General features: G+C 41.9%; 1 protein-coding gene across 3 annotated transcripts in view; it reads left to right on the forward strand.

Moving 5' to 3' along the window:
• The first annotated feature begins 238 nt into the window (after positions 1-238).
• The window catches only part of EBF1 (EBF transcription factor 1), a 392876-nt gene continuing 366290 nt past the window's right edge, over positions 239-26824 (forward strand). For all 3 annotated transcript variants that reach the window (XM_028106687.2, XM_028106689.2, XM_028106688.2), the window contains exons 1-6: positions 239-400; positions 2537-2693; positions 3232-3295; positions 3926-3981; positions 14524-14597; positions 24263-24331. In XM_028106687.2, the coding sequence (XP_027962488.1) occupies positions 267-400; positions 2537-2693; positions 3232-3295; positions 3926-3981; positions 14524-14597; positions 24263-24331 (554 nt within the window). In that variant the 5' untranslated portion in view covers positions 239-266. The remainder of the gene's footprint in view (positions 401-2536; positions 2694-3231; positions 3296-3925; positions 3982-14523; positions 14598-24262; positions 24332-26824) is intronic.

Consider the following 26824-nt stretch of genomic DNA (forward strand, 5'->3'; position numbering starts at 1 on the left):
CATACATCTCTATTTTTTTATTTTGGTCTTTTCGTTGGATTTTCCCTTCTTTTTTTTCTCTCCTTTTTTTTCGGGTTATCGCTCAGTTTTGAGCGAAGGTTTACATTTTTTAAAAATTTGCTTTCCAGCCCGCCTTGATCTTCTAGCACGAGTTCATCGTCTCAAAAAAAAAAAAAAAAATCTCTGGCTGGCGTTTTTCTTTCCTTTTTTTTTTTTTTCAATATTTTCAAGGGGGAGGAGATTTTCCACAAGAAAAGGTTGTTTTCATGTTTGGGATTCAGGAAAGCATCCAACGGAGTGGAAGCAGCATGAAGGAAGAGCCGCTGGGCAGCGGCATGAACGCGGTGCGGACGTGGATGCAGGGCGCCGGGGTGCTGGACGCCAACACGGCGGCGCAGAGGTGGGTACCGCTCGGGGACCGCGGCCGGGGAGGCGAGCCGCAAGCAGAAGAGCGGGGAAGCGGTGGCGGCGGCCGCTGCGGGGCTGGGCCGCGCTCGAGAGTCCGCCGCTCCGCTCTGCTCGCCTCCGGGGCTCCGCGCTCCCCGGCCGCGCTGCCTTGGTCGCTTGCGGCCGGAGAGAGCCGGGAGCTGCTTGCGAAGAGCCCACGCTTTGCCGGCACTTTCCCCCTGCTTCGCCCGTGACTGTTTTCATTTCGTTTTAAGCCAGAAGAGGCGTCTCACCAGCACGATGTTGGATATCTGTGTTTTTATGTGATTGCTCTTTCTTTCCCGGCTGGCTGCCTTCTCTTTCTTTTTCTTACTTTCCTTCCTTACTTTTCTTTTCTTTTTTCTTTCTTTTCTTTCTCACTTCTCTTTCCTTCCTTCCTTTCCTTCCTTTTTTCTTTCTTTCTTCCCTCCTTTCTAAACTTTTTTCCTTCTCTTCTTTTCCTCCCTTCCTCTTCTTTTCCTCCCTTCCTCTTCTTTCTTTCCTTCCTTCCTCCTCTTTCCTTCCTTTTTTCCTTTCTTCCTCCTTCTTTCCTTCCTTTCCTTTTCTCTTTTCCTTTCCTTCCTTCCTTCTCTTCCCTCTTTCCATCCTCCCTTTCTTCATTCTTTCCTTCCCCTTCTTTCTTCACTCCTCCCTCCTCTCTTCGCCTTCCCTTACCTCCTTTCTCTCTTCTTTTCTCTCTCCATATCTCCCCAGAACCTTCTCTTAATTCTTTAGTCTGGTTCTCCGTCCCCCTCTTTCTAGCTTTCAGTTTTTCTCAGTTCACCGGTAGAACAGCAACTCCCAACTTTAATTCTGACATCTCCTAAAAGTCTTCCCCACCCTCTGTCACCATGGTCCCTTACAGCCCCTCTCCCACTCAGTTCCTGAGATGCTGGACTGTGTGGTCTGGAGGCACTGCCCTTGGAGATTGACGTGCGGGAACTTTTCTGGGCGCTCTTATCACACTTTCCGGGGACTCCTGGTCCCAAGTGAGAAATGGTCTTTTTTTTTCCAGACCACCAGCTGGGCTTGGGGGAGTAGGAGATCTGACGGCCCCTAGCCCTATCGGACTCCGAGAGGGCGGAAGGGGAAAAAGGAAGATGACTAATTACCTCATCCTCATCTTCTCCGGGCAGGGGACAAGTGCCTGCAACCCTGTTCCCATCCCCGCTGAGTACAAGGATGGGGGTGGTTAGTAGTGAGAGTGAATTGGGTAACTGGGTTGGGAAGCGAAAGAGTGTGTGTATGTGTGCGTGTGCGTGTGTGTGAGCGCGCCCTTGTGTTGGGCAGGTCGGGTTGTTAGTGGCCTCCCGGCGCCCCTGGCACCCGAGCCTCCAGTTCCCCCGCGGGCGCGCTCAGTCGGCGCCCCTGGTCCATAGGATTTCTGGAATTGAGTGTGAGGATTTCTGTGGAGCAGCGAAACTTTGTCAGGACTGGTCTTTTAAAAACACCCCCAGTTCCCTGTTCCACAGCGACCACCCCTGACAGCTCTGAGTCCCCCACCCTCAGATCCTTTTTTTCACTTGCTTTATTTGGGGAGGGGGCATGCGGTTTCCCGAGACCTAGCGTCCGCGCTTGGCGGGGGCACTTGAGGTTTCCTGGAGGATGGCTTCGGCTTCAAGAAGCTGAGCCTGTTCCCCATCCATCCTCACCTGCCCTCTAAGCTGAGGTGAGAGATTCGTGGGGGTGGCGGGGACCAGTTCCCATGCTCCCCTCCCTCCCAAGTTATAAACGACCAGCTGTATTCCGCGAACGCGGGTTCACCGCATCCACCTCCACTTTTCTTCCTTCCCACGCAGCGCGTGTCGGGTCGGAGTAAATGCTTGCGGGGTTTTATCTCCTGCGCAAAACCCAAACAAAACTTCCCGGGCTCTTCCGCGAGTTTGGGGGGCGCGCCCTGTGCTCAGCGGGAGGATTGGACACGCGAGAGCACGCATGTCCCGCCGCCGGGTGGGCCCGGGGCGCCGGAGGGGGAGTGTAGGGCGCCCACTGGGTGTCCTGGGGGGGTAGAGGAGGTTGATGTTTGAGGGTTCTCGCGTGTGTAAGGGGTGACAAAGGGTCGCGCGTCGGTGTCCCGCTTAGCCGTCTAACTCTGCGTCTTTGGCCACAGCGGGGTGGGTCTGGCCCGGGCTCACTTTGAGAAGCAGCCGCCTTCCAATCTGCGGAAATCCAACTTCTTCCACTTCGTCCTGGCCCTCTACGACAGACAGGGCCAGCCCGTGGAGATCGAGAGGACAGCCTTTGTGGGGTTCGTGGAGAAGGAAAAAGTAAGTGGGCGCAGCGCCGCTGCCCCTCGCCCCCGACCGGGGAGCAGGCCCAGCCGCTTCGCGAGGCGCGCTCCTCGGCGAGGGCAAAGCATCCATAACACACTCCTGAGCGGGGTCCCCCAAGCCACTTCCCGTCCTGGGCGAACCCGGGCTCCTCATCCTTGAGGTTCTGCTCCAAAAAAGTTCGCGTGGAGCCCCAGAGCTGGAGAGAGGCGAGCCCGGCTTCGCACTCCGGAGTCAAGGGCGACTGGGATGAACCCGCCCTCAACCGCGCGACCACGCGCGGCTCCTGCCTCTGCTGGCCCAGGCCCGAGCCCCCAGGCCCCGCGGAATTTTCTGGAAGGGAAGAGGGAGCATTAAGGGTCGGGAGGGCGGCAGAGGGATCACAGTTGGCCGCAATTTCTGCTGCTCCCGGGCCTGTCCGGTTTCCGGACGGGGGTCCCGTCTTCGGGAAAGTTGCCTCGAAGTCGGTCCACTCGCTCACGCCGACCTCTTTCCTGCGTCTCTTGTTGTGTCTTTGCGTCCTGCTGCAACCCAGGAAGCCAACAGCGAAAAGACCAATAACGGGATTCACTACCGGCTTCAGCTCCTCTACAGCAATGGTGAGGCTCCGATCGGGTCCGCGCCGGCGCCCCGGGGCCCTGGGTGAGGCAGGGTGCGCGGGAAGATGCAGGTGGACCAGAGCCCTGAGCACGCAGAGTCGTCCACCGTCCTCGGGGTAACCCGGCCTCTCCTAAGTTTCGCCTGAGGAGGTTTCACCTGAGGAGGCCCGGAGTAGCCGGAAGGCGGCCGTAGTGGGCTGGAGCACACCTGGGACCAGGTGTGGAGCCCCGGCCCTCGCAGGGCCACTTTCTTTCTTCCTCCCATTCCGAAGGCCTTTTTTCGTGGCTCAGCCCCCACTCCAGGCCCTAAGTCCTTCTGGCTCAGGGTGCTAGAGCGGTCGTGGCCTTGCTGGGTCCCAGAGAGCGCGCGGAGGGGTTCCCTCCGAGAAAAGGGAGAGAAGCCAGGTGGGGGTCCTGCCACATTCTCAGCTGCCGTGCTTGGGGACTGGCCCCTCTCTGGGCACTGGGGAGAGTGCGGGTGGTGGTGTCCTGTCTGTGCTTCTTCGGGACTGTAGGCATTGCATACGCCTTGGAGCCCCATTCTTTGTTTGTTTGTTTGTTTTGTTTTGCGGCAGATCCTCTCTCACTTACTTTTCCTTCGTTCCCCTATCCCCCTCCCTTCCTCCCCAGGGATAAGGACGGAGCAAGATTTCTACGTGCGCCTCATTGACTCCATGACAAAACAAGTAAGTTTCTTAATTTCGCGCCGCGGGGTGACTCTAGGGCCTCGAAATTTGGGGGAGTCAAGAAGCTGGCTACTCCTTAGCGCGGGGTCTGGGACTCGAACTCTCAACACCAGGGCGGACCTGAGACCTCACTCTCAGCGCAGCCTTCCAAGCGCGGGGACACACACTAGCGCCCACCGCGTGCGGAAGATGGCTCGAAGGCTCTTTCCTACCAAGGGAGACGCAGGCCTTGTGCATTAAGACTCCAGGGTGCTGAGTGGGGAGAGTAAGTGCTGAACTTCCTTTGACCCGGCCGAGGAAACCCAGGGGGCGCAAAAGGTGCCCAGGGACCGTGGCGTAGAGTGGGCTGAACTTGTGAAACCCGAACCCTCCGGGCCACTCCTGGGAGGTAGAGGGTAGGGAAGGGTGGGGGGTGGGGGGTGGAGGGCTAGGTATCTTACTCAGGAATGGAGAGATGAGCTGAGAGCGCAGATGACCCACTCCACAGATTTTTTTCAAAAGGAGGTGGTGGTGGTAGTATTAAGAGGGAGCGACAATTGTTAGAGGATATTTTGCAAAAATCCTCCTGCTTTTGCCTCCAAGTTTGGCAAGAAGCCAGGCAGCATGAGTGAGCTTGTGGTCTTAAAGGTACATGGACGGCATTTTCTACAACTCCCCAACACGCGGGTGTCAAGCAGCGTACATTAAGGTTGAGTTATGGTTTAAAAGATACAATTATGAGCCGAGTCAGAAAAGAGGCCTGACGTTTTAATGAGGCACAGGAGTCTTTTATTTTTTTTTAATTTTAAGAAAAAGTTTAGTTTCAGAATTAAGTAGCTGTTTAGGTAGTTGGAACACTTAGTAACAAAAAAGAAGCCAGCTTTATTGGGTGGGGGAAAGAAATTAGAACAAAGAGCAAACTTATGCATTGTGTACTAACCACCAATTTAGTAAGAGGAATAAAACTTATTTGCTTGATTACAATTTTAAGATAGTTCCTTTAAAATAAGGAGGGTGATCGTCTTTCATAGATACTGACTTGGAAGTTTTCAAATTAGAGTATACATGAATATTTAAAAATTATTTTTAGATAAACATGGCTTAAATATGTTCTACAAAATGCACATTCATAAGTTGTTAGACGTTTTAAAATCTATTCAGTAAGAACCTTCCAATAATAGCTAATTTTGATTGTTAGTCTCATATTTCATTGTGAACCAAGTAGAAAACCTGAGGGTATGAAATGTAGTTTTAAAAATAATAAATAAATACCTACTGAAGTCTATTTCAAGTTATTTGCTTAAAATATTTGACTTTTTTGAAGATTTATTTCTTGGTTGATTGGTCAGAGTAAATTCACATTTATACTTTCAGTCTTGGTCTTATTTTCTTTATTACTCATTTTGATTATTACATAGGATAATTCCCTTTCATTTGGACACATTGTATTGTGTTAAAAAAATTTTTTCCCCTGCCATGCAGAAACACAAAAGCCTGATTTCAGTAACGTTATTTTTATTATATCAAAACAAAAATATCTTAAGTGGAGTTTTGTTTAAAAAAAATTGTCTTTGATACCCTAGATATCTTTTCCTGCCATTCTCATCAGAGGAAAGAAAAGAGGGAAGGGGGAGGGCGAAAGTATGAACTATAATACATATTCCGTATGTATTTATTAGAAATTGCTTTTTAAAAGATAAAAATCCCCCACAAACCAGTCTGTAAGCCCTGTATACTTGTGCAACATTGGCCACTTAAATATTAAATTATGGGCAGCACTATGAAACAAACAATTTTGAGGAGTGCAAAATTAGGACATGTTTGAAGTGATTAACTGCTTCCAAAACTTTTAGACCCCTTAAACAAAAAGTGCCACCAAGAACTGATTTTCCCATTATGAAATGAACTGACTTTACACAGGCTCATATGGTGGAGGAATAATTTTGATTTTTATAAAGCAATACATTCAAATATCATTTACTAACAAGGTCATAGAGCTTAAGAACAACTACAGCTTATGGCATTCTTTGACTGCATGGTATTATAAATTCTATCAGTTGGGGGTGGGGGACTAGAACAAGATACAGTTTATTTTTAATAATAACAGGTATGAGAAAGTCATTTGCCATGATGTGACATCTTACTGAAAGTTAAAATTATAAATGTATGCAATTATATATTTTGGTAGGGAGTGACATGAAAAAGGTTTAAATAACTATCTGAATTTATTCCAAAAATATCAAGAGAAAGGGATTTTTTTTTTGAGGCATACCTATTTGTTTTCATAATTGTCTGTGTAGGTTTCACTTTGAAAGGCAAACCCTGCCCATTATCTGTTTGTTTGTTTGTTGATTATGTGCTGTAAGAGTTTGGGAAGTAGGTTAGCTTCTTGTAGACGCAGTTAATACAATAGTCTTCAGAAAGCAGATCAGTGTGAAGAAGCATAACTTTTCCTGGCTGTGACATAATTATTATACTTTAGTCTTAATGAGTAAAACAATGGATTCTCATCTAGCTTGAAATTATTCTATGATAATTAACTACCAAGTCTGATTTAAAATTTCTTAAATGTTTTATTTTTGTTAAATATGCAGTGACCCTGTCAATCAGAAGTAAGACTTGACATAAGCTGACTGATTAAATGTTACAATTTTTTTCCCCTGTGAAATTCTTCCAGATAGACTCAGGATTTTGATATTTAGAGTACAGAATGGGATAATTCCAGTGATGTGATGCATTCTAATCACATCCTAAATTTTGGAGGGAATACCTAGTCACAGTTCAAGTGTCTTCTCTTAGCTGCTTGTTTGTAACATTTTTCATATCAGAGAAGCAGCTTTATGGGTGTGATGTCTTATCTTTGACTCAGAAATTGGGGTTAAAACTCACAGGGAATCATTTTTATAATTCAAAGAGTACCAAGTCCAAAACTACTTGTGCACTCTACATTTTCATAGAATGTTCCTAACTTGGGTGGAGTTAGCAGCATTGAAATCAAACAGAAATGTACTCAATCAACCAAGATGTATTGATATGACACAGTATTTCACACCTTTTCAAAGTGTCTCATTACACTATTTTGGGTAATGACTCTTACTTTTGGACTGAACTAGGAAAGAGAAGTTTTATTACAAGTCAGTGTGTAAGGATCTGAGCCCCCTTATCCCTATGCCTCTCTCATAAAACACAAAGGATATGATGATATTTAAAAAATTCGTCCACCAACTAGAAAATGAGAGGCTTGCTTTTGGGAAGGGTTGTTGAAAACCAAGTTTAGCTGGACTAAAAATAGGTTGTTTTTGTGTCATTGCTGTTTTTGGTATTCCATTAGTGAGCATGCAGAAAGGCCTGTAAGATCCAGAAGTTTATGGCTGTTGCATTCAGAAACAACATCTACAGCCGATGCTCAAATGAACCCAGTGGGGGAGGTCTGATGTTTAATGTGCCTCATCTCAGACTTTCACGTAGCATTTGAAATATGATTACGTTATGTGATTGCTTTGGTGAGTTAACATTAAGTAGTTAAAAAAAAAAAAGCCTTTAACTTATCTTCCCTCCTACCATCTTGCTTTAAAAAAAGTGACATTTTTATAATTCAAAGAGTACAAAATTCCATAAAGTTATCAAAAACAAAATACTCCTGCCCGCAGACAGAAGCTCTTTTTTGGAAAGGGGAAAATAACAGTCACATAATCCTTGTCATGTATGGGTTTGAAGGCAGGTGATGTGGTAAGGGGACCCTAAAAAGGTCCTAGCATAGTGGGTGGGAAGGCCAAAGTGCAATGATCAGAACCCTGTCTTCTTTCTCTTACAAGCTAATCTTCTTTATATATTTATTTTGATATTCCCGGTGCTTTAAGTTATTGATGCAAGCACATTTCTTCCTATTGATTGTTTCATTATATCCTGCCACAGCCACGTAGATTTGATTAACAACCCTTTCAGTTCATGGTTCTTCATTGGTAGATAAACACATTTTTAGTATATCAGTAAGTTCCAGAGGAATTCACTGTGGCCAGCAGGGAGGTTCTTTCATACATTTGGAGAAACAAACAAACAAAAAAGGCAAGTTTATAGTCAGGAGCCACATTTCAGCAGCTTTCGCTCTCCTTTGGTAACATGTCAAAAATGCAGGTGATTTAAATTTCCTTGCACATAGAGGAATGAAGAAGTTTGGAATTTTTATGCATGATCAGGACCTGTGTTTGGGAAAATGTAAACTCATCACAGTGGAAAATGTGTTGTTTGGAGTCTGGGGGTGAAAACAAAGCTGATGGTTTTGGAGAGATTGCCGGAGCCAGATGGCCTAGTACTTCCCCAGTCTGGCGGTCCAACTGCTCCCTCCTGGATAATATACAGCCATTTGTTCAGGGATATTTACGCTAGAGCTGTTTCCATGTGAATGTTTGAACAGCATTAAAAACGAACATATTAGTAGTGATGCATTTATCGAACACATATGACTACACCAATAGTCTGTTCTTCTGTCTTGACTTATATTGCTGAGAGGAATGAAGGAGTGTTTGGATGTTGGTGAATTGTTTATATAGTTGTTGAGCAAGAATGATTTGGTCTCAGTGAATAATTAAAGCATGTAAGCATTTGGAATCAAACTAATGGAAATAATGATAGCACCTACCTTGAAGCTCTTTTGTGACAATTAAATGAATTCATACATATAAGATGCTTAGAATAGTGACTGGCACATATTAAGTGCTTAATAAATTAGCTGCTTTTATTATTATTTTATTATTATTATTATTATTATTGTCATCATCATCCCATCGGGTTCACAAAGCCAGCTGTGTCTACTAATATAGATGTAAATGTAGTTATCGTATGAGTGAAATATCTCTTACTACTGTTAGAAAAAGAAATATAATGTGGGATTGTTAGAGTGATTCAGTTTTTATCTTAGTGCTTGAATAATATAAGGGAATTTATTTCTTTGAGACATTAAAAATGTAGTCTAAAGCTAACTGCTTTCGATACACATTCTCTTTTTATTCAGGGCTGTGATGTAACTGAACAGCATACTGAATATGATATCATTCCTTTGCAACTTTCCTAATTCAGTTCTGAAAACAGGTCTTCTTAGCTGCTAAGCTGAAATTACATCTTTATAATTTGTTCACCAGTAGCCCAGCTGCTAACTGAAGCAAAATAATTTTTTATTTTATCCCACTATTAATGTTGGATTGCTGTTTGACACAATTGTTTATGAAATGTCAGATTTGTAGTATTTTCTTTGGCACAGGTTAATTTTTAACTAGGGCTCCTTCACCTACTGGAAATTTCTGGGATCACATAAACTAGCACTTTTTTTTTTAATGACAAGCAATATAACTTGATGACCGAATGCAATGATTAATATTCTAGTACATTGATACTGTAGGTGTTCATATTATTTTTTGATTCATTCCAATTCTTGGTAATTTGCTATCAAAGGCTTGTTGACAGTCTGTATTTAGAGGACATTTTACTTCTGGTTGAAGGAGGTACTTTGTACATTCATGAACTTATTCTTGAAGGTGATAAATTAGGTTTGGCCTTTATTTTGTACATAGAAAAAAGTAACATATTCTCAAGGTTACTGCTTTTACTTAAGTGGAATATTAGGAGTTTTTGTTAGTTATGGATAACCCATTTCTCTTTCCTTTCTCTTTCTTTCCCTCTTTTTTCTTTTCTTTTCTTTTTCCTTCCCTCCTTCCTTCCTTCCCTCCCTCCCTCCCTCCCTCCTTCCCTCCCTCCCTTCCTTCCTTCCTTCTTTCCTTCCTTCCAATGATGATGAAAAGTTTCCTATTGTTTGGTTGTAAACCAAAAAAGACTTCTAATGAAAACATTTGTTCCTAAAACCCTTTTGGATTTTGAAGAAACAAAGTCAAAACTATTTTCCTTGCCCTCTTTATTTTGGCATAGAACACAAAGAGTTAAAACTATTAGAAGAGTAAACAAAGAAAAGCCATGCTCAATTCTCTGTATTTCCTTTGGCGTCCTATTGAAGTGTGATCTTGGTGCGTGTTCACTGTGTATTTTTCGTTTTTTCTGTGTGGTCTCTATCCATAGTAAGTTTCAATTAACTTTTAAGACTCAGTGATATTTTAGAAAAGCAGGGATGAACCACATTTTACAAGATGCCATCTAAAACAGTGGCCATCGAGGCAGATTTTCTCTATTGATTGATTTATTCCTTTTCAAAGACCGGTATAGATGGATTTATATTTGGGCATTTGAAATGGATGGCATTTTATTCTCTCACAGTTAAACTTCAGGTACTGCTGTTGCATAAGGATATGCAAGTTTAAGAATTCCTATTTTTTTCCTCATTTTTGTTAGTTATAAAAAATTATTCTGGAAAAAACATTCAATCTGAAAATGGAGTGTTAAAAATACTTTGATATTTTCTTTCTGCTTATGAGGAGAGGACATTGAGGAAAGGGTGGCTAGTATATCAGGAAACTAAATCTGCTCCACATAGGTCAAGTTTTGACAACTTCTTTATCAGTTTCACCAGGTTGTTAAAGTTGAGATGAAGTTAGGGCTGTTTATTCTTTTAGCTTTCTTCCTGCACAAGTATTCCTGCCACCTTCAGGGATTTACTTGCCATTGGCAGAATTAAGGCCAATATTGTTTTCTGCTTGATATTGTATTTTTATTTCCTTGGAAAACCCAAACTTGCTTTGCCATCAATTCATTTATTTAATAATATATTTTATATGTTTTCTCTCCCCCTCCTGTCCATGTCTGTAACAGGCCTCTGGTCCTTACTCCTGATAAACACATTGATTTACTTAAACCACTGTTGTCTGTGTCGCTCTCATAGCAGACTACCTTCCTCACAGTAAGCAGACACATGATTTACTATGGAGGATGAAAATAAGCCTTCTTCTTGGTGTTCCATTGTCTGGGCCCTAAACCAGCTGTCTATTAAAATGGTTTCACTTAAAAGAGTCAATGCTGTTTATATGCGTCTGTGATCTCCCAGCTGATCCAGTCTCAGCGAGCTTTACTCACACCCCACAGAGGCACATATTTAAATTAGTAAGAAAAGCAGAAACTTCTAAGTTGCTATTAGAAGATCCCTTTCCTTTTAGGCTTAAAGTCTGGGTTTGCTGAACTGTGAACCCATCTTGACATATGTATGAAATGTAGACAGTAAAGAACTGATATGTGGCCATCAGTTATGTGTGTGTAAGCTGGAGGGAGACCTTGGTGACATTTTTAAAAAGTCTGTCTTATTGTGGACACTCTGTTTTAGAGATATTCAGCAAAATAAATTTATCATATTTTCCCAGTTTGGATCTCATTGGAATGTTGATTTCTTGGCCCATATCTTCTATGTGATACTGTGTGTGTGTGTGTGTGTGTGTGTGTGTGTGTGTGTGTGTGTGTTAAGAAGGCTTTTCAGTAACAAATACTGCATAGGTGAGGTTGGAAGTAGATCTGCCTGTGACTGAGGTCCACTCTGTAACTGATTCTGTTACACTGAGGTTCTAGCTTACTATACTTCCAGGATTTTAGTTCTACTTCATAGGAGAGTGAAAAGACTCCCTGTTTTTCTTGCTTTTATTTCAGAAGTCATAGAAGTAGCCCTTCTTTCTCTGTGTTTATGTGCTAAAAAATACTGTTCTGTTGAGGCCTCAAAAAGAGGGAGAGCAGAAACTTTACGCTTCCACTCCTTTCTGGAATTCTTAACTATTTCTGAGCAAATCCAAACTCATGCTTTTATTTTTCTATGCTTGATTTAGAGAAGGATTCTCCAATTTGACTGCTGCCAGAGTGAAGTGGCAGTTTGGCATTTGGTAGAGATGTATCACGGAGGCCCTGGGCCTTCCACGAAAGATGTTCAGTCACTAAAGATAAAAACATGGGATCCCTGGGCATCCCTGGATCATCTACTGTTTGGGGGAGTTGTGAGCATATCTGCATTGCGGCATGACTTTCACTGAATATCATCACAGATCCACTGATTTTGGTGGAACCAGCAGCCACAAGAAAAATAATATCATCTAGAAAGAATCAAAGTGAGAAGGTCTGATGTAACTGATACACATTCCTCTTAAAAAAAAAAAACACACAATTTTTTTTTTTTTACGGGAAGGAAAACGCTACCAATATCTTTGAATGTATTTACCAAGTTACTTGTATTAGTTTAGCATGACAAAAAACTGAAGTTGAAACAGAGGTTATCAGTGATATTAAGAGAACATCCAAAACATGTAAAACATGTAGTGATAAATAGGATTTCACAAAAATGCATGCTTAGAATGTTTTAGCACCATATTTGAGACCTAATCAGTTATTTACAGTGTTTCTTTGATTTCAGCAGTGATTGCAATAAATAAAGCAGGCAGATATAATTTTCGGTTTTCAAAATATTTTCAATTTACTCAACACATTTTCTTGAATAAAGCAACTTCTTGGGTATTTGAAAAAGGTCTTTTAAGAATATAGGAAAGAATCATCAGTGTAGGCTAAAACTAGTGGATGAAAATTTTAGGGATAATATGATATTACTATAATGTAGATTATCTCTCCATAAGATAGTTATGAATTACATAAAGTAAAGTAGTAACTTTACAGTGGGGAAATCGGGCTGATGATCTCTGGTGGATGGCAGGCAGCACCTTAACCAAATGGTCTGAGTTTACTGCCAGTAATGGACCTAGTTGACAGTGTGATTTGATACACTGAGAAGAACTCAGAATCACATCTGTGGTATTCCAGCCCTGAAATGTATAACTTTAATCTAAGTCTGAGGAAACATCAGACAATCCCAAACTGAGGATATTCTGCAAAAGAACTGGCTTGTATTCTTTAACAATGTTAATATCATGAACTACAGATTCAGAAATGTTCTGTATTAAAGGAGATATGACGACTGAATGCCATGATTGGTATTGGAGTTTTAAAATTTTTATTTATTTATTTATTATTTATTTATTTTGCTGTGAAGGACATTATTGGGTAATTGGTGAATTTCAATAAAGTCTGTAGATTAGATTATTATATTGTATAATCAGTGCTAATTTTCTAATTTGGATAATTGTCCTGTGGTTATGGGAGAGAATTCTTTGTTTTAAGGAAATATATGCTGAAGTATTTAGGGTATGTCAGCAATTTACTTATGAATGGTTCAGTAAAAAAATAGAAAAGAATAAGCAGATTTAGTAAAGTATAAACATTTGAGGAATCTTGTTAAAGAGTATCTTGTAATTCTTTGTATATTCTTGCAACTTTTCTGTAAGTCTAAAATTATGTCAAAATAAAACATTAAAAAATACAGGGTTATGGTAGGCTAACCATAAAAAAATGGTTTTGAGGGGCCAATGGTAGAGAAAGGTTTTCTCCTTATACCTTATATCATGTTTTTATTTGTTGCAACTTTTGTTCTATAATGGAATTAATTGTCATACCCAGAGCCTGCTCTAGGGTCTGTATACACTGTGTCGTAAGTTGTCTTGATCCTTTACAGGTTCTAAAAGTCCCAGGTTTATAAACAAAGCACATTAGAGCCAACTACAAGTTAGTTACTGCAGCATCTCTGTGTACTAAATAAGGATAGTCTCTGGTTAATTTAAATAGTTTTGTCGCCAAGAAATTGAGAGTTCTCTGAATGTGTGAAAGTAATTTTATTAATAATTTGAAGCTGTGTTTGTATTATGCAGTGATACAGTGTTAAGTTAGTTAAAATATATCCTGAGGTAGAGCATTGCTCTACCAATAGCTAGCTATGTTTTCCTTTGGCCCAGTATTAACGTGTAGATCTTCCAGGAAACTGCCATCTCAGGGAAACTTCAGGGTGATTTTAAGCAAAATGTTTGTATGCACATTACTGAAAACAGACAAAGACATATTGGCTGATGAAGTGGTTTGGAGTCCAAATTTTGGGAGTCAGATTTAATTCTTCTCAGTTTAGGGAGATAACTCTATGGCTTAAGCCCACACAGACGACGCGTATTACTGTTTGGGTGGGTGTACACCCTGGAGAGCACATGTTTTCAGCCTGTAGGCGGGAAGAAGGATTTTCCCTGATTGATGAATCATCTCAAAGAAGACACAGTGAACGGACTCATTAACCATACCCCCACTTGTTTTCTGCTACTCATCTCTAGAACACTAAATGTTGGGGCTGGAAGTAGTAAAATGAAGTGACAAATGCGTATTTAAAAGTCAGATCCACGTGCTTTTCTATATTTTAAATCACTAGCATCTGAATCTGCTAAACCTTCTGGGTTTTTCCTCCTCATTGATTAGATTCATCTTATTCTGAATGGAAAGGAGAATTATGGTTGTCTTGACAACAGAAGTTCATCTCACACACTGATCCGAAGCTGTGCATGATAATAATGTGGTTGACGGGACAGAGAGGAACATATACCCTCTACTTGATTTGGGTTGATCCTTAACAACATATCCTGAAGCAGTCAGCTCAGTGAGGCTTTGGGCTCCTGAAAGCTTATTAGCCCTCAGCAATATTGAAGTGGTCAAGTACTCAATTGCAATAGTTTGTTCTCTGGTACTTGGTTCCATTTTTAGCTCAAATCATGCCTTTGTTTACAGGCCATAGTGTATGAAGGCCAAGACAAGAACCCAGAAATGTGCCGAGTCTTGCTCACACACGAGATCATGTGCAGGTAAGAAATACCTTGTTTTCTCCCTCTAATTAACAAAGAGAAGGTGAATTTGCATCTCAAATCCAGGTGAGCTCAGATCCATTTTTGGGTATATATTTATCCTGCTTCTATTAGATAATCTAAAAAGAACTATTCAACATGAGTATTTGGTAGTAAGGCATCACAGTCATCTCAGCAGTTCTTGATTATTTATTAGATTTCACCCTGAAAGACATACATTTCCATTTTGATATCACAATTTTAATGGGCACAAAACAGTGCCCTCCCCTTCTTCCGTTCAATCAAATAAAATACGATATATCCTTTTAGTGTTAATATATGTGCTCAACTACATTGCTAGTAAAATGAGTAAGAGTTCTATTGATGTCAGCAGAAGCCTCTGGATAAGATTTGAAAGTTATACTTCCCCTTTTTAATTCTCCCACTTAAAAATGTGACCATCGGTACAAAGGCATCATTCGTCCTTCAACTGAGTGTGGGTTTTCCCCCTTTGCCTCTGATCTCTCAGTCTTAGTTACCCTGTATATAACTGTGACAGTGTAGCTAATATTTCTCAGTAACAGTGAGCTTTTGGAAGGATGACAAATGTTTACACCTGAAAGTTATAAAAATTCATCTCACCCACAAATGAGTGTATTTATTTTGCCTAGTAATCAGACACAAGCCATGTTGGAAAACAAGCGAGCAGACCAAATTCCCTTTCATGGCCCCAGCCAGTCCTCCACATGTAAGAGAGTAGACCAGAGAACAACCTTTAAACTTGCAGTATAGGATTCTTATTCTTCATAGAATAACACCTGATATATTCTGAGTAATTGGATAAAGCACGAAGATGCCACTATGCATCGGGGAAAGGCTACTAATTGCTTTGTTAGCCATGCAGGCTCTCCTGGGCACAAAGCATGCTTGGCTTCTGACTATTACTGACCAGTGTTCTAGGCTTCAGCTGCCACTTTCGAGCGGGTGGGCTTTATCTGCTCCTCCCAGACTTGTGGGGAAAGCAATCTTAAAACTCCACAGGTGGGAATAAAATAAAAAAGGCTTAATGTGTTTTCCTACTGAAATCCCAAATATTAACTTCTATATCTATAATTACGTATATATATAAAATTTTCTTTTTTTTTCCTTTTTAAAAAGTCCTCAGGACTTTCACAAGTTTTCACTTCAACGATTTGTAAAATTTGGTACTTATTCCACAAACAGGTAGCCTTTCCTTACCTTTAAAACAGTAGCAAAACCCAAAAATACGGTCATCAGTTTCTTAGAAGATATTATTAAGCAAAAATTAGTGTACTGTATACAATGATTGTACCATTAACGCTGAGTTGCACTTTTCAGAATTAAATGAGTAAAATCATTTTGAAAAGCATTAAAAAAATGACCTCCTTTGTATTACTATTTTTCTGATCATATCTCTATTTAGCTTCCCTCAATTAGCATGTCATTAGAATGAATTTTCCATGTTCTATTACATGTGATTCTAGCAAGTAGGGGACAGACAGGAAGATGGATCTCGAACAATAGGCCAACTAATGTCTATGAATCATAGATTTGCATCTCGTATCTGTACACGTTTGGACTATGTTAGAAATAATTCTATTCTTGAAATACTTAAAGATATATTATGCCTTTCACACACAAGCCTACCCTCTATTAATGCAGTTTATATTTTTCTTGTTCTTAAAATTCATTGGTCCAAAGTACTTTATTACGCCGGTTGGCGTGCTTTACTGCTGATGTTCCTTCTATTTTTCAGAAACATAAAAATAGCAAAAATAAAATTCTCAAGCCACTGAAGGCAAATGATGATGTTTGTACTGTGTGGCTAAGAGGGAAAAGCCATATTCAAAATGTCATCTTGCTAATGTTACAGATTACGGTTTTCCTGGCTGCCTATAGATGTGGAAGGGGTACTGTTTGTTTACCAGGCCGCCATGACCCTATTACACAAACCTGTCATCTATTGTGTGGCTAACAGTCTTTTAAATTGCAAATCTGATGCTCTTTAGGGGGCTTTAGGAAAAAAATTCTCACTTTCCACACCATCCTATTTCTCTTGATTTCTTGCCTGTTGTAAGTGGAAGTTGGGATGTGCTGAATTTGCACCAGGGGTGCAAATGCAGGCTCAATTATAAGCATAAAATTAGAGTCTGTTCACCATTAATCAGCCTGGCTAATTGCTATGCACCACCATTAGCCATATGGTGTGAAAGACAGCTTGCTCTCCCCAAGATGAAATTTCTTCGTTGCAGGCATGAAATAGTGAGGGCCCTGGATTTTAAAATAGCTTGTTTTAGATATTTAATTTCTAAACAACTTTCTATAGTGCTTTCTATCAAGGCTAACGACACAATAAAACTTTGCATTTATGTCACAAAAGCTGTATGTTTATAGCACATTGGAGCTATGGTAAGGGAGACACAGAGAATTTAGATCAACAAGAAAGGGCTTGGATGATTCTGTTTTGTTGCAGGCAATGAAAAAAGAAAAACCCCGAAAAACACCAGGGAGTTGTGTCTCAGGTGGTTGGAAATTTAAAAAAAATTATTTTATTCTATTGAGAGGGAACCCCATTGCATGAGCTGGCTAAAGGACTTACTGCCATTAGATTATAATTACTGCCTCTCTTTGAGACAAAACCTCTTTGACTTGATGGCATAGAACTCTTTTCATGGAATTTTGGGAAGGTTCTGCATTTTTGGTGAATTGGAATCTGTCATACTGATTATCATTATATTTTGCTAATACTTAGTTCTTTAAAAAAATATGCCCCCCAAGGATTTTTTTTAAAGTGGGAATCTATAAGGGATTTGATTATACTGCATCTCAACATCCTGTGTTTAAATGTAAATGGAAAATAGGAACTATGCTTGGTAGCTGAGCCCTAGTCCCCAGCGCCCCGCTCCCCAGGCAGGCCAAAGCCGATTTTCTCCCTTTCCAGTGCACAGGACGATTGCAGGGGTTGAGTGCTCTGTTTAGGAAAGCATTCTTTTTCTATTATCAGTGCCCAGGCTCTTATGGGACCAAGAGTTCCCAGGGCAAGCTCAGGGCAACCCCTCAAAATAGTCTGTTCTTTCTTCCTCTTTTGCTGGCTTGTTCTGATTTTGTCCTTCAGATTTCTACTTAAGCATGGTTTCTTCATGGAAGGGTCCCAGGCCCTTGGCCTGAGTTATGTCTCCTTGGTGTGCACTCTTATTATATCCCATGCTTTTCCTTAATAGCACTTAGCACACTGTAACTGTGTGTCCAGGGCCTGTCCTTCTTTGCTGAACTAAGAGCTCCTTGAAGGCAGAGAAGCCCCTCAGCTTTCATCTCTGCTTTAGTTGTCCCATGGGTGAAATGGGGGAGAAATGCTACTTCTCTCATAGGGGGTTGTTAAGATTAAATGCTCTAATCCCCATAAATACTTACCACGGTGCCTGACACATAGTAAGTACCGAGTGTCTATTGTTATTCCTAATAGGAATAGCAGCACTATTAGTAATAACACCAACCGAAGCAGAAGTAGTAATCCTAGTAGCAGCAATATCTGCAGTGTCTAGCTAAGTACCTGGTACATAGTTGCTCAGAGTGAAAGATAATAAGAGAACATTGAAGGGAAGGGAAGTGCCTACTACAGCATTAACATACTTTGTTCATTCGAGGTATGGTGGTTAAGGATATTTTCATTCATTCTTGTAGCACCTGCTATGTGCAAAGCACTGTGGAATGCAGAGCCAAAGGACTGGTCCTGTAGTAGGAGAGGTACAGGTTAGCCTGGGAGATGAGACCTGTCAGCCGATGCCCAGACTGCACTGTAGACAGGGTTGTCTGTGATGAGGGGTGAAGCAAAGGACTGTGGCTGTTCAGAGAAGGGAGGTCGTACCTGAAGGCGGGTAGTGGCCTCAGGAATGAGGAGGAGGGTGAGATAGGAATTTTAGAGGGTGTACGAAGAAGTGTTTGGGCCTGTTTGTTGGTGGTCTGGCAGGATTTCTCTGGGGAGAGAGGCTTGCAGGTGAGTGGGCTGTGGCCTGGAGCTGGGGAGAGAGGGTAAAAGATAACCAGCGGCAGAGAGGTCTTTTCCCAACAGTGGAGTTAAAGCTATGGGCTTACGTGGGATTGGAAAGGGTGGGAGACTAGAAAGAGTAGAGACCATGGGTGCATTCTTGGGGAGTGGTCATATTTAGCAAGGAGGGAGAGTGTGTTCAAGAATTAGGAGGAAGAACCTTGAGCATTCAGGGCATGGAAATAAAAGGAGGGGGTTTCCAAGATGGGGAGCCATCCATATTATAAGTCCTGGGAAGATCCAGATGGACTTGAAGAGAGAAAAGTACCAGAAAGTCACTGGTGAACTTTGAGAGAGGACATTCAAGTAGGTGGTGAGGCCTGGAACCCAGATTTTATGGCAGGGAATGATGGTGACTCTGGCAAGGAGAAACATGGGCAGTGAAGAAACTAACTCAAGAGAAAAGGAGATTTTTTTTTTTTTTTTTTAAGGGAGTGGGACAACTTGACAATGTTTGTAAACTAAGGGAAAGTGAACTTATCACTATTAATCAGACTATTCAGATAATTCATGTATCTCATTCTGTAGCCACTTGGGCTAAACAGGAAAGATAATCTTGTTTTCTGGTGTGAAGCTTAGAGATTTAGGTGATGCTTTTCTCCAGTTGAGAGAGCCTCTACTTCTAGGAAAGGATTCCACGCCTCTAAGATGAAGATCTGCGAGTCCCATGACTGGGAAGCATGTAAACATTGCTTGCCCTGATTTAAGAAGCTGTGTGTCAGCTCGCTAGAGATATGCCACCTGTGTTAGGCTGCTAAGGAGGAAACTCATACGTTTGCTTTTCCCTGGGTGTGTGGAATTATCTGGGAGATGCCCGATCCTGCTGGGGAAAGGGATGCTGTCTTGAGTCCACAGTGTTTGTAGGATAGCAGGTGCTGGGGACCCACCCCTGTGACTCACTCCACTTTGCCTTCCTGCCACTTGAGTTTCAGGTTAAGAAAGGATGTGGAGTAGTGGGCTTCCTGCTCGGTGACAAAGCCAATCAGGAAACCCCAAGCCCCCTGATAGATGCCCACTCTGGGGGATCAAATGCCAGGGCTGTGCCTGGTACAATAAGAGCCTAAGAAACCGTTTTCAATGGATGAAGATCCATCGGTCACACAGTGATGAGGATATAATTGTCACTGTGATTTCTTTCATTAACATGGTAACTTATCTCTTAAAGTGCTCTCACATCTGTTGTCCCATGTACTGTGCTGGTTCAGCCTGAGTGCACGCCTGCTTTAAACCTAAGCAAATCTGTTCTCCCTTCATCCTGTCCTGTCTTGTGTGTGGTGGAGGTGGTGCCTACCTTTCTTGGTCCTTCTGAGTTCAGTAGAAGGAACCAGGAGGCAGCTAGGTTTAGAGAAGAGATGAAAGAGAAGGGCGAGAAAGACTCGTGGTGGGGAAGAAGGACTGGTTCTTGCTCAGCGTGGCTCTGGGCTCAGAACTAGGAATCTGGAAGGCGGGTAGATGTCAGCTCAGTCTAAAGGAAGACATTTCTTCCCCAACTTACGGTTGATTTTCAGTTTTTTAATAGGGAAGTAATACCGCAATAAAAAGCAGAAGACCACAGAAGGATGGAAATAAAATATATACCCTCCATTCCTTCCCACTTCCTATTCCACTCCCTACAGGTTACTTCTTGGAAGTTTATATTCATTTATTCAAAACATATTTCCCGAGGGTCTCCTGTGCCTTGGTCTCTGTTCTAGTTGCGGCCTAGAACAAAACAGTCTAAGACCCTGTGCTCATGGACAGGCAGACAGCATAGAAGAAAATAAATATAAAATATAATGTGATGGGCGCCAGGGAGAAAAGTGAGACAGGGTGAGGGAGAGCCCTGGGGCAGTCAGGCAGGGAAGGGCTTTTTAAGGTGGTGACTTTGCCTAGAGATTTGAGTGAAGTGAGGGGTGAATTGGCTTGCGCCCAATTCTCTCTTCCTCTCCCCTCCCCCTCTCTCTTTCACTCTTTCATTTTTTTTCTCCCAGAAATAGGACCATCCCATACACACTATTCAGCAGCTTGGCTTTCTCGATTCATAATTTGATTTAGACTTCGTTCCGTGAGAGTGTGTCAAAACCCACTTTCATCCTTTTTAATGCTGCACATAATTCTGTATATACATGTATATACACACATATATCTGCATATCTATGCATTTTAAAAGTAGGGTTCATCCTGTAGACCGTATTTGGTCACCACTCCAGGTGCAGAGCAGCGCCCAAGACTCCCAGTTTGGGAATGATGACTGTGATGCAGTGACATGACCCCCTCCTCACCCCCCCAAAACAGGAAACCTGTGGGGAGGCCATTCTTTGTACTTTGCATAAAGTTTTATTTTTTATAAGTGTTATGTGAACTTCAGCCCCTTCATTTTGTTTTCTCTTCATTCCTTCATTACCTCCTTTTATTCCTGTTCTGTCTTTCCTTCCACACTTCTGTTCTTCACATCTGCCTTTTCCCCTGGATCCCTTGGGGCCCAGCTGAGAAGTGGTTCTCATTTATGCTGTGCTTCAATTCATCTGGCTGCGCTCAAGGGCATTTTTATTTTAAGAGGATGAAGAAAGACAGTGCTTAAGTCAAAGGACCAATCTCATGTCTTGTGTGGCACTTGCTTGGGGGAGGTGGTTTGGTGTATGGAGTGGGATGGGAGTGAACCTTCTTTCCGTCGGTAGTGCCTGATCAGAGGGTCAGCTTGGCTTCCTCTATCTGTCACCTTCCTATTTCCTTGGATCGCATTTCCCCCAGTACATTACATCATTCTTGAAGTCATTTGATCAGTCAATCAATCATCAATCAATATTTGAGCTTCTCCATTCTATTTCAGTCCTTACACTCCTTATTAGGTAAATAAAATTGACAGTTTCTTCCTTTATGAAGCATGCAGATTAGTGGGGAGCACGGTGAGAGGAGAAAGAGAGTAATAAAACAAACATTGATATAAGAATATAATTTGGATTGTGTTACATGTCCTGAAAGGAAAAACCAGAAGGAGCCTAAAGGGGGTCAGGACCAGCCTCTCTGGAGAGGGAGCATAGAGGCTGAGGCCTGAACAGCAAGTAGAGCCTGGCTAACTAAGGAGGGGCTGGAGGAGGAACAGACCAGGCGGGGAGGCTTGCCCAGGCCTAAGCCTGAGGTCAGACTGAGTGAGGCATATCATAGAGACTGAAATTGGCCAGTGAGGTTGGAGCTTGGCAGCTCAGAAGAGAGTGACAGGAGGCTGGACGGTGGTCTGGCATCATGGCATGCCATAGAGCTATTCTGAGTGCTGGGGGAAGCCAGTAATAAGTCTTGGGCTGTGAAGTGACACAATCCCATTGACATTTTGAAAAGAGCCTTCTGGCTGTTCTAGGAAGTAAAGCATGGAGGCAGCAAGGCTAGATGGGAGGCCACTGCCGAAGTCCAAGCAAAGAATGAAAGTGACGTGGATGAGGGTGATGGCAGTGAGGAGAGAGAGAAGCAGGCATGACATGGAGATTCTACTCTGAAGTTGCCATCATGCCAAGAGCCCCTGGAGGGCATGAGTCTGGACAGGACCCGGTGAGGGTTCTACCATTGGCAACTTATGTTGCCCACTCACTGTTTGAAGAAGAAAAATGGGGGGGGGGGATGGAAAACGATGAGGAGAAATAGGTCTTCCCCACCTACTGGTTTTCTCCCTGGGTAAAGAGGACATGGGATCTGTTGATAGGCAGCTGTTGGAAGCCTGCTGCTTCTGCAGAACATGGGGCAGGTTTGCTCAGGTTCGGAGGAAGAGGAGGTCGGAGGAGGCAGGAGCAGGGGGTGATAATGATGCTGCCCTCCATGGAGCACTTAGTAGGACCAGTCGCAGAGCCCAGCTTTATACCCTGATTGCATTGAATCTGCGCCCTGACACTTCGAGGTGGGCACCACAGTTGTCCCATTGCACAGATGAGGAAACTAAGATTCTGTGGGGTAGAGTACCTTGCTTCAGGTGGTACAGGGAGCTCTGTCTGATTCTGGAGCCAGTGTTCTTAACCACCATGCTCTTCTGGCAAGCCCTTAAAATGTAGGCGTAGGGGATCAGAGTTAAGGGATGATGGAGTTTAATTTTTAAACTATCATTTTTTTTTACAAACATTCCAACCACTCTACTTCTCATTCCCTTGTTTCCTCATCTCTCTCTTGGGTATTGGGATACTTTGGGCTTTCTAGCCCCATAGTCCTGGTATATTAGAATGTAGGCCTAAAAGGAAATAGTTCCCTTTGAATCAGAAAGGGAAAGGTGGATGGAGTGACCTTCAGCTGGGGCTTTAACAAAGGAGATACAGTTCTTAGGATTGCTTTCCGAAGATAGGAGAGACAAAGAGAATTAACACCAAATTTGGAAGCTGATTCTCTTCTCAGAGATATAGTCAGGAAAGAGACTTCCCAACTTTGGTGAAAGACTCTCCATCCAGGAGTATATTTCTGGGTCCTGAAAATGAAGTTCAGTGTTTGGTTCTCTCCAGCAGCTTTCTAAATTTAGGCCCTATGATTCACTAAGTAAAATGTGTGTGTGTGTGTGTGTGTGTGTGTGTGTGTGTGTGTGTGTGTGTGTGTGTATACACATGCCTGTGTAAGAAAGAGGGAGAAAAGTGCATATTTTATTTGTGGCACGTGATAATGTATAACCCTTGGATAACTTCCTCGCCTCTTTGATCAAACATGTGTTTTATAGTGTGCCCCTGGGTGTAGACTGACCAGTGCACATATATTTTATCTGCAAACAAGTCTCAGATGGATAGTTTTCCACTGACCGTGGGTAATTTTTAAAAAGCTTAATTCCACCCCCCCCCCCCACCCAGAAGCATCCCACTTTTACAGAAATGACAGTCTTTTCCTCACAGCTAGGGTGTGATTTTGATAGTGGGTGATCTTCTAGCCCATGGCTGTTTTTTCTCTAACCTAATTAAGAGCATCTATTGTCAGGGCTGTGCTAGCCTTTGGATCAACTGTATATAATGCATCCAGAAAACTCAAACGGTGGCCAGCACAGGACACAGAAGCCAGACAACATGTGGATCTCCACTTTCCTTTATCTTGCCTCTTCTTCTTCATTATTATGTTGTACTTTTATTCTCATGAAGATGGTTCAAAAGCAGACAGTTACAGCTTTAGGATTTTGGGCGGGCTGGGGTTGAAGGAAATGTCTCCCTCGAAAGAGGAAGGAGAAGAAAAAGAATCCATTTAATACAGAATTACTGGAGGGGGAGAAATCACTCATACCTCATTATTGACGCGTTCCACACAATTAGTGTGATCTTGAGGGAAGAACGTTTGAGCCACCCACAATCCTGAATATTCTCATTGGGTAGATGTAATAATAATGCATTTCACAGTGAACTCTTCAATACTGTGGGCAGTGATGGGGAGACCCCATCTTAGGGGCTGTCAGTCGTGGCTCCAGGAGAGTCCGTCTTCCTCCCTCCTTCTTTGTTCAGGGAGAGGTTAAGCCTGGCCATTAACCCATAGACGAACCACATAGCATTTTCTGTCCCAGGGATCCGTTGATTGCCAGGTATGGCTTTGTGGTAATTCTAGCATTTGCAACCCAGCAATTTGAACCTTCTGTCTGCCTAAATGATGATTTCACATTGTGATGGTTGTACTAAATCCTTTCCCTTTTGCTCCATAGCCGCTGTTGTGACAAGAAGAGCTGTGGCAACCGAAATGAGACTCCCTCAGATCCAGTGATAATTGACAGGTAGGGACCACTCTACTTTCACTGGATTCTTATTCCTCATTATAATGAAACACCTGCCTTGTGTCGCTCATGGGCAAGGGTGAGGAACGCACGTGGCCAAAATTTGCCTGTTGGTCATGACTAGTCTGCGCCGAGCTTTTGCGATCCCTGGGAAAACCAGTTGGAATGTTCTTTGGAGGCCCGTGTTCTTGGATTGCTTTGGTTTTGTGTCTGATTCATGCTCTTAAAGGAATATTTTTCTCTTTCCTGACTTTCTGTGGCTCAGTCCTCATGCTGTGCCAGGAAGCTACAGAAATAAAATAATAATAGTTTGTGATTTATGAAATGTGGTTGGGTGCTTATAAATATTTAACTTTTATTTGAAAAATGTTTGAATCATTATCACTTTTAGCTACAGTAGTTCTATTGGACGTAATCCATCTACATTTTAAGGTTTTATTTATGCATAAAAGCAGTTCTAAGGAGATCTGTGAACCAAGACTTTCTAGTGTTATCTCCCGGCATTTGATGGTAGCTCATACTGTATTGTAAGTTGATTAATTTATCCTGCTTGTCTTAATTATTGTGTTTTTAAACAGATCCATATTACTAATCTGACATGACCAAGTAAATCACTATAGAACAATAAATCTCTTTTAGTTGTTGGGTGCAATTTGGAGTCAGTGTGTGCACATATTATGCGAAGTCGCATTCCAAATATTCATTTTACATTTTAATTATTGAAATTCATTGTATGGAAATATGTATGATAAACCATTTGTTACATAGCATTACTCATTGAGAGTTAAATGGCCTGGAAGGTTTATAGTTACTGTCAGTTGTCAGCTAGGGAAAGAACTAACACCCTCCACTAGCTGGAAAAGAGTCTTGTAAATTAGACTGGCAGATCCCTCATGGAGGAAATTAACAGCTGAACAAAAGTTCCTCTTTGGGTTTGGTAATGATGATTTTTACTGGAAAAAAAAACACAAAACAAAACAAAATAAAAAACAAACCTATCTATCTGTCTTTCCAATTCTTTACCTTTTGGGGCTTACTTTATTGTTTTTCAGTTAACTGAAAAACTGCTTCCTGGTAATTTATGTCAAAACATTGATTTGTTGATTTGGATTCATGTGATTCTCCAGGCTTCAACCCAATTTTGGTTGCCCACTAGCTTTATAAAAGCTTACGTTTCAAACAGGTGTTTTAACTAAATATCTCTCTAATATTCACCCAAAACATACACCTTTGCTTGATAACTGAGTCTTAATATATTTGATTTCAAGTTAATACACGTTTTTCGTGTGCAGTGAGGCTGTATGCCGCCTGTAGGGTTGGAACAGCATGTTTATGTGTGAGAGCAGACCTGCCATTTGTGTAATTCCTTTTTTCTGCAATGGAAGATAAATCTTCAAATGAAAAAGGTCAAAACTAAATATAACCTTTATGTTGTTTGTTTTATTTAAATCCATCTCTTTGAAATACCATTTGTTATTTTAAGCAAGTTTTTCCTAATGCTTCTGTTAAAAAGAAAGTGTTCTGATCAAAGGACCAGCCCAAACAGTCCCCCAAACTTGGAAACTATAAGCATTCTGTTCTGCCGCGCAGTTCCTTTTTGCGTAGATCGTGACAAGCAACCGTACCTTGCCACCCGCAATGAAAACACTTCTTTTGCTTGTGAATGGGTTAAGCTTTTAAGTTCTTCATTTGGTTTTAAGCCGTGACTCTGATATAGAAGGTTGATATGACTGTGGTTTGAATAACATTTGATTTTGACCTGTTCTTGTGGGTTGCGATGGCATAAGAAACTTGACTCAGCAGCACTGTAATTAGCCCGGCCCGTGTTTTTGAAACAGGATTGTGTTACCTGGATTGCATTAGTGTGGCTTCTATTGTTGCCGCCTAGCATCTGTCCCAGTAGGGTACTTAAAACCTTTTCTTGGCTGGGGTAGTTCAAACAATTTAGGCAAAATAAGTATGCACTTTATACTGTTGGTGGCTTGAGAGATATTACTCATGACATTTCTCCTTTCATTTTTTCCCTTTTTGGTTTGACAAAGTAGAAAACAGTGTGTAGCCAATGTTGGTCTCTTAAGAGAGGAGTATTTTAAAACCGGCTGAAACCCAGTGGATCTGCAGAAGCCTCAACATATGTTTATTTGCTGGCGATTGCCACTGTCTCCCATGAACTGTCTTTTCAAGCAGTGATGCCAGTTGATATGCAAAACCCCATTTAGCTATTTTTATTTGCATCTGAGTTTTCAGAATTTATTTGTCCTTGAGTCTGCCAAAGGTTTTAAAAGCTCCAGCCCTGTCTCTGCTGATATGTGAAACTTTCATTTTTAACAATGAGAGAAGAAAATAACAACAAGAAAAGAACTCACACGAGGAAGGGCAAAATAGAGAAGATTTTTCAATTCCATAAAATTGCTGCAAAGGAAAAAAAAATGATGGCAACCGTGTTTGAATTTCATAGTTTCCAATTTGATTCTATATTACCGATTGCATAAT

This window comes from Eumetopias jubatus, unplaced genomic scaffold (genome assembly GCF_037043125.1).
Source record: "Eumetopias jubatus isolate StellerSeaLion01/CBP00866 unplaced genomic scaffold, mEumJub1_p1.0 scaffold_5, whole genome shotgun sequence".
Classification (NCBI taxonomy): Eukaryota; Metazoa; Chordata; class Mammalia; order Carnivora; family Otariidae; genus Eumetopias; species Eumetopias jubatus.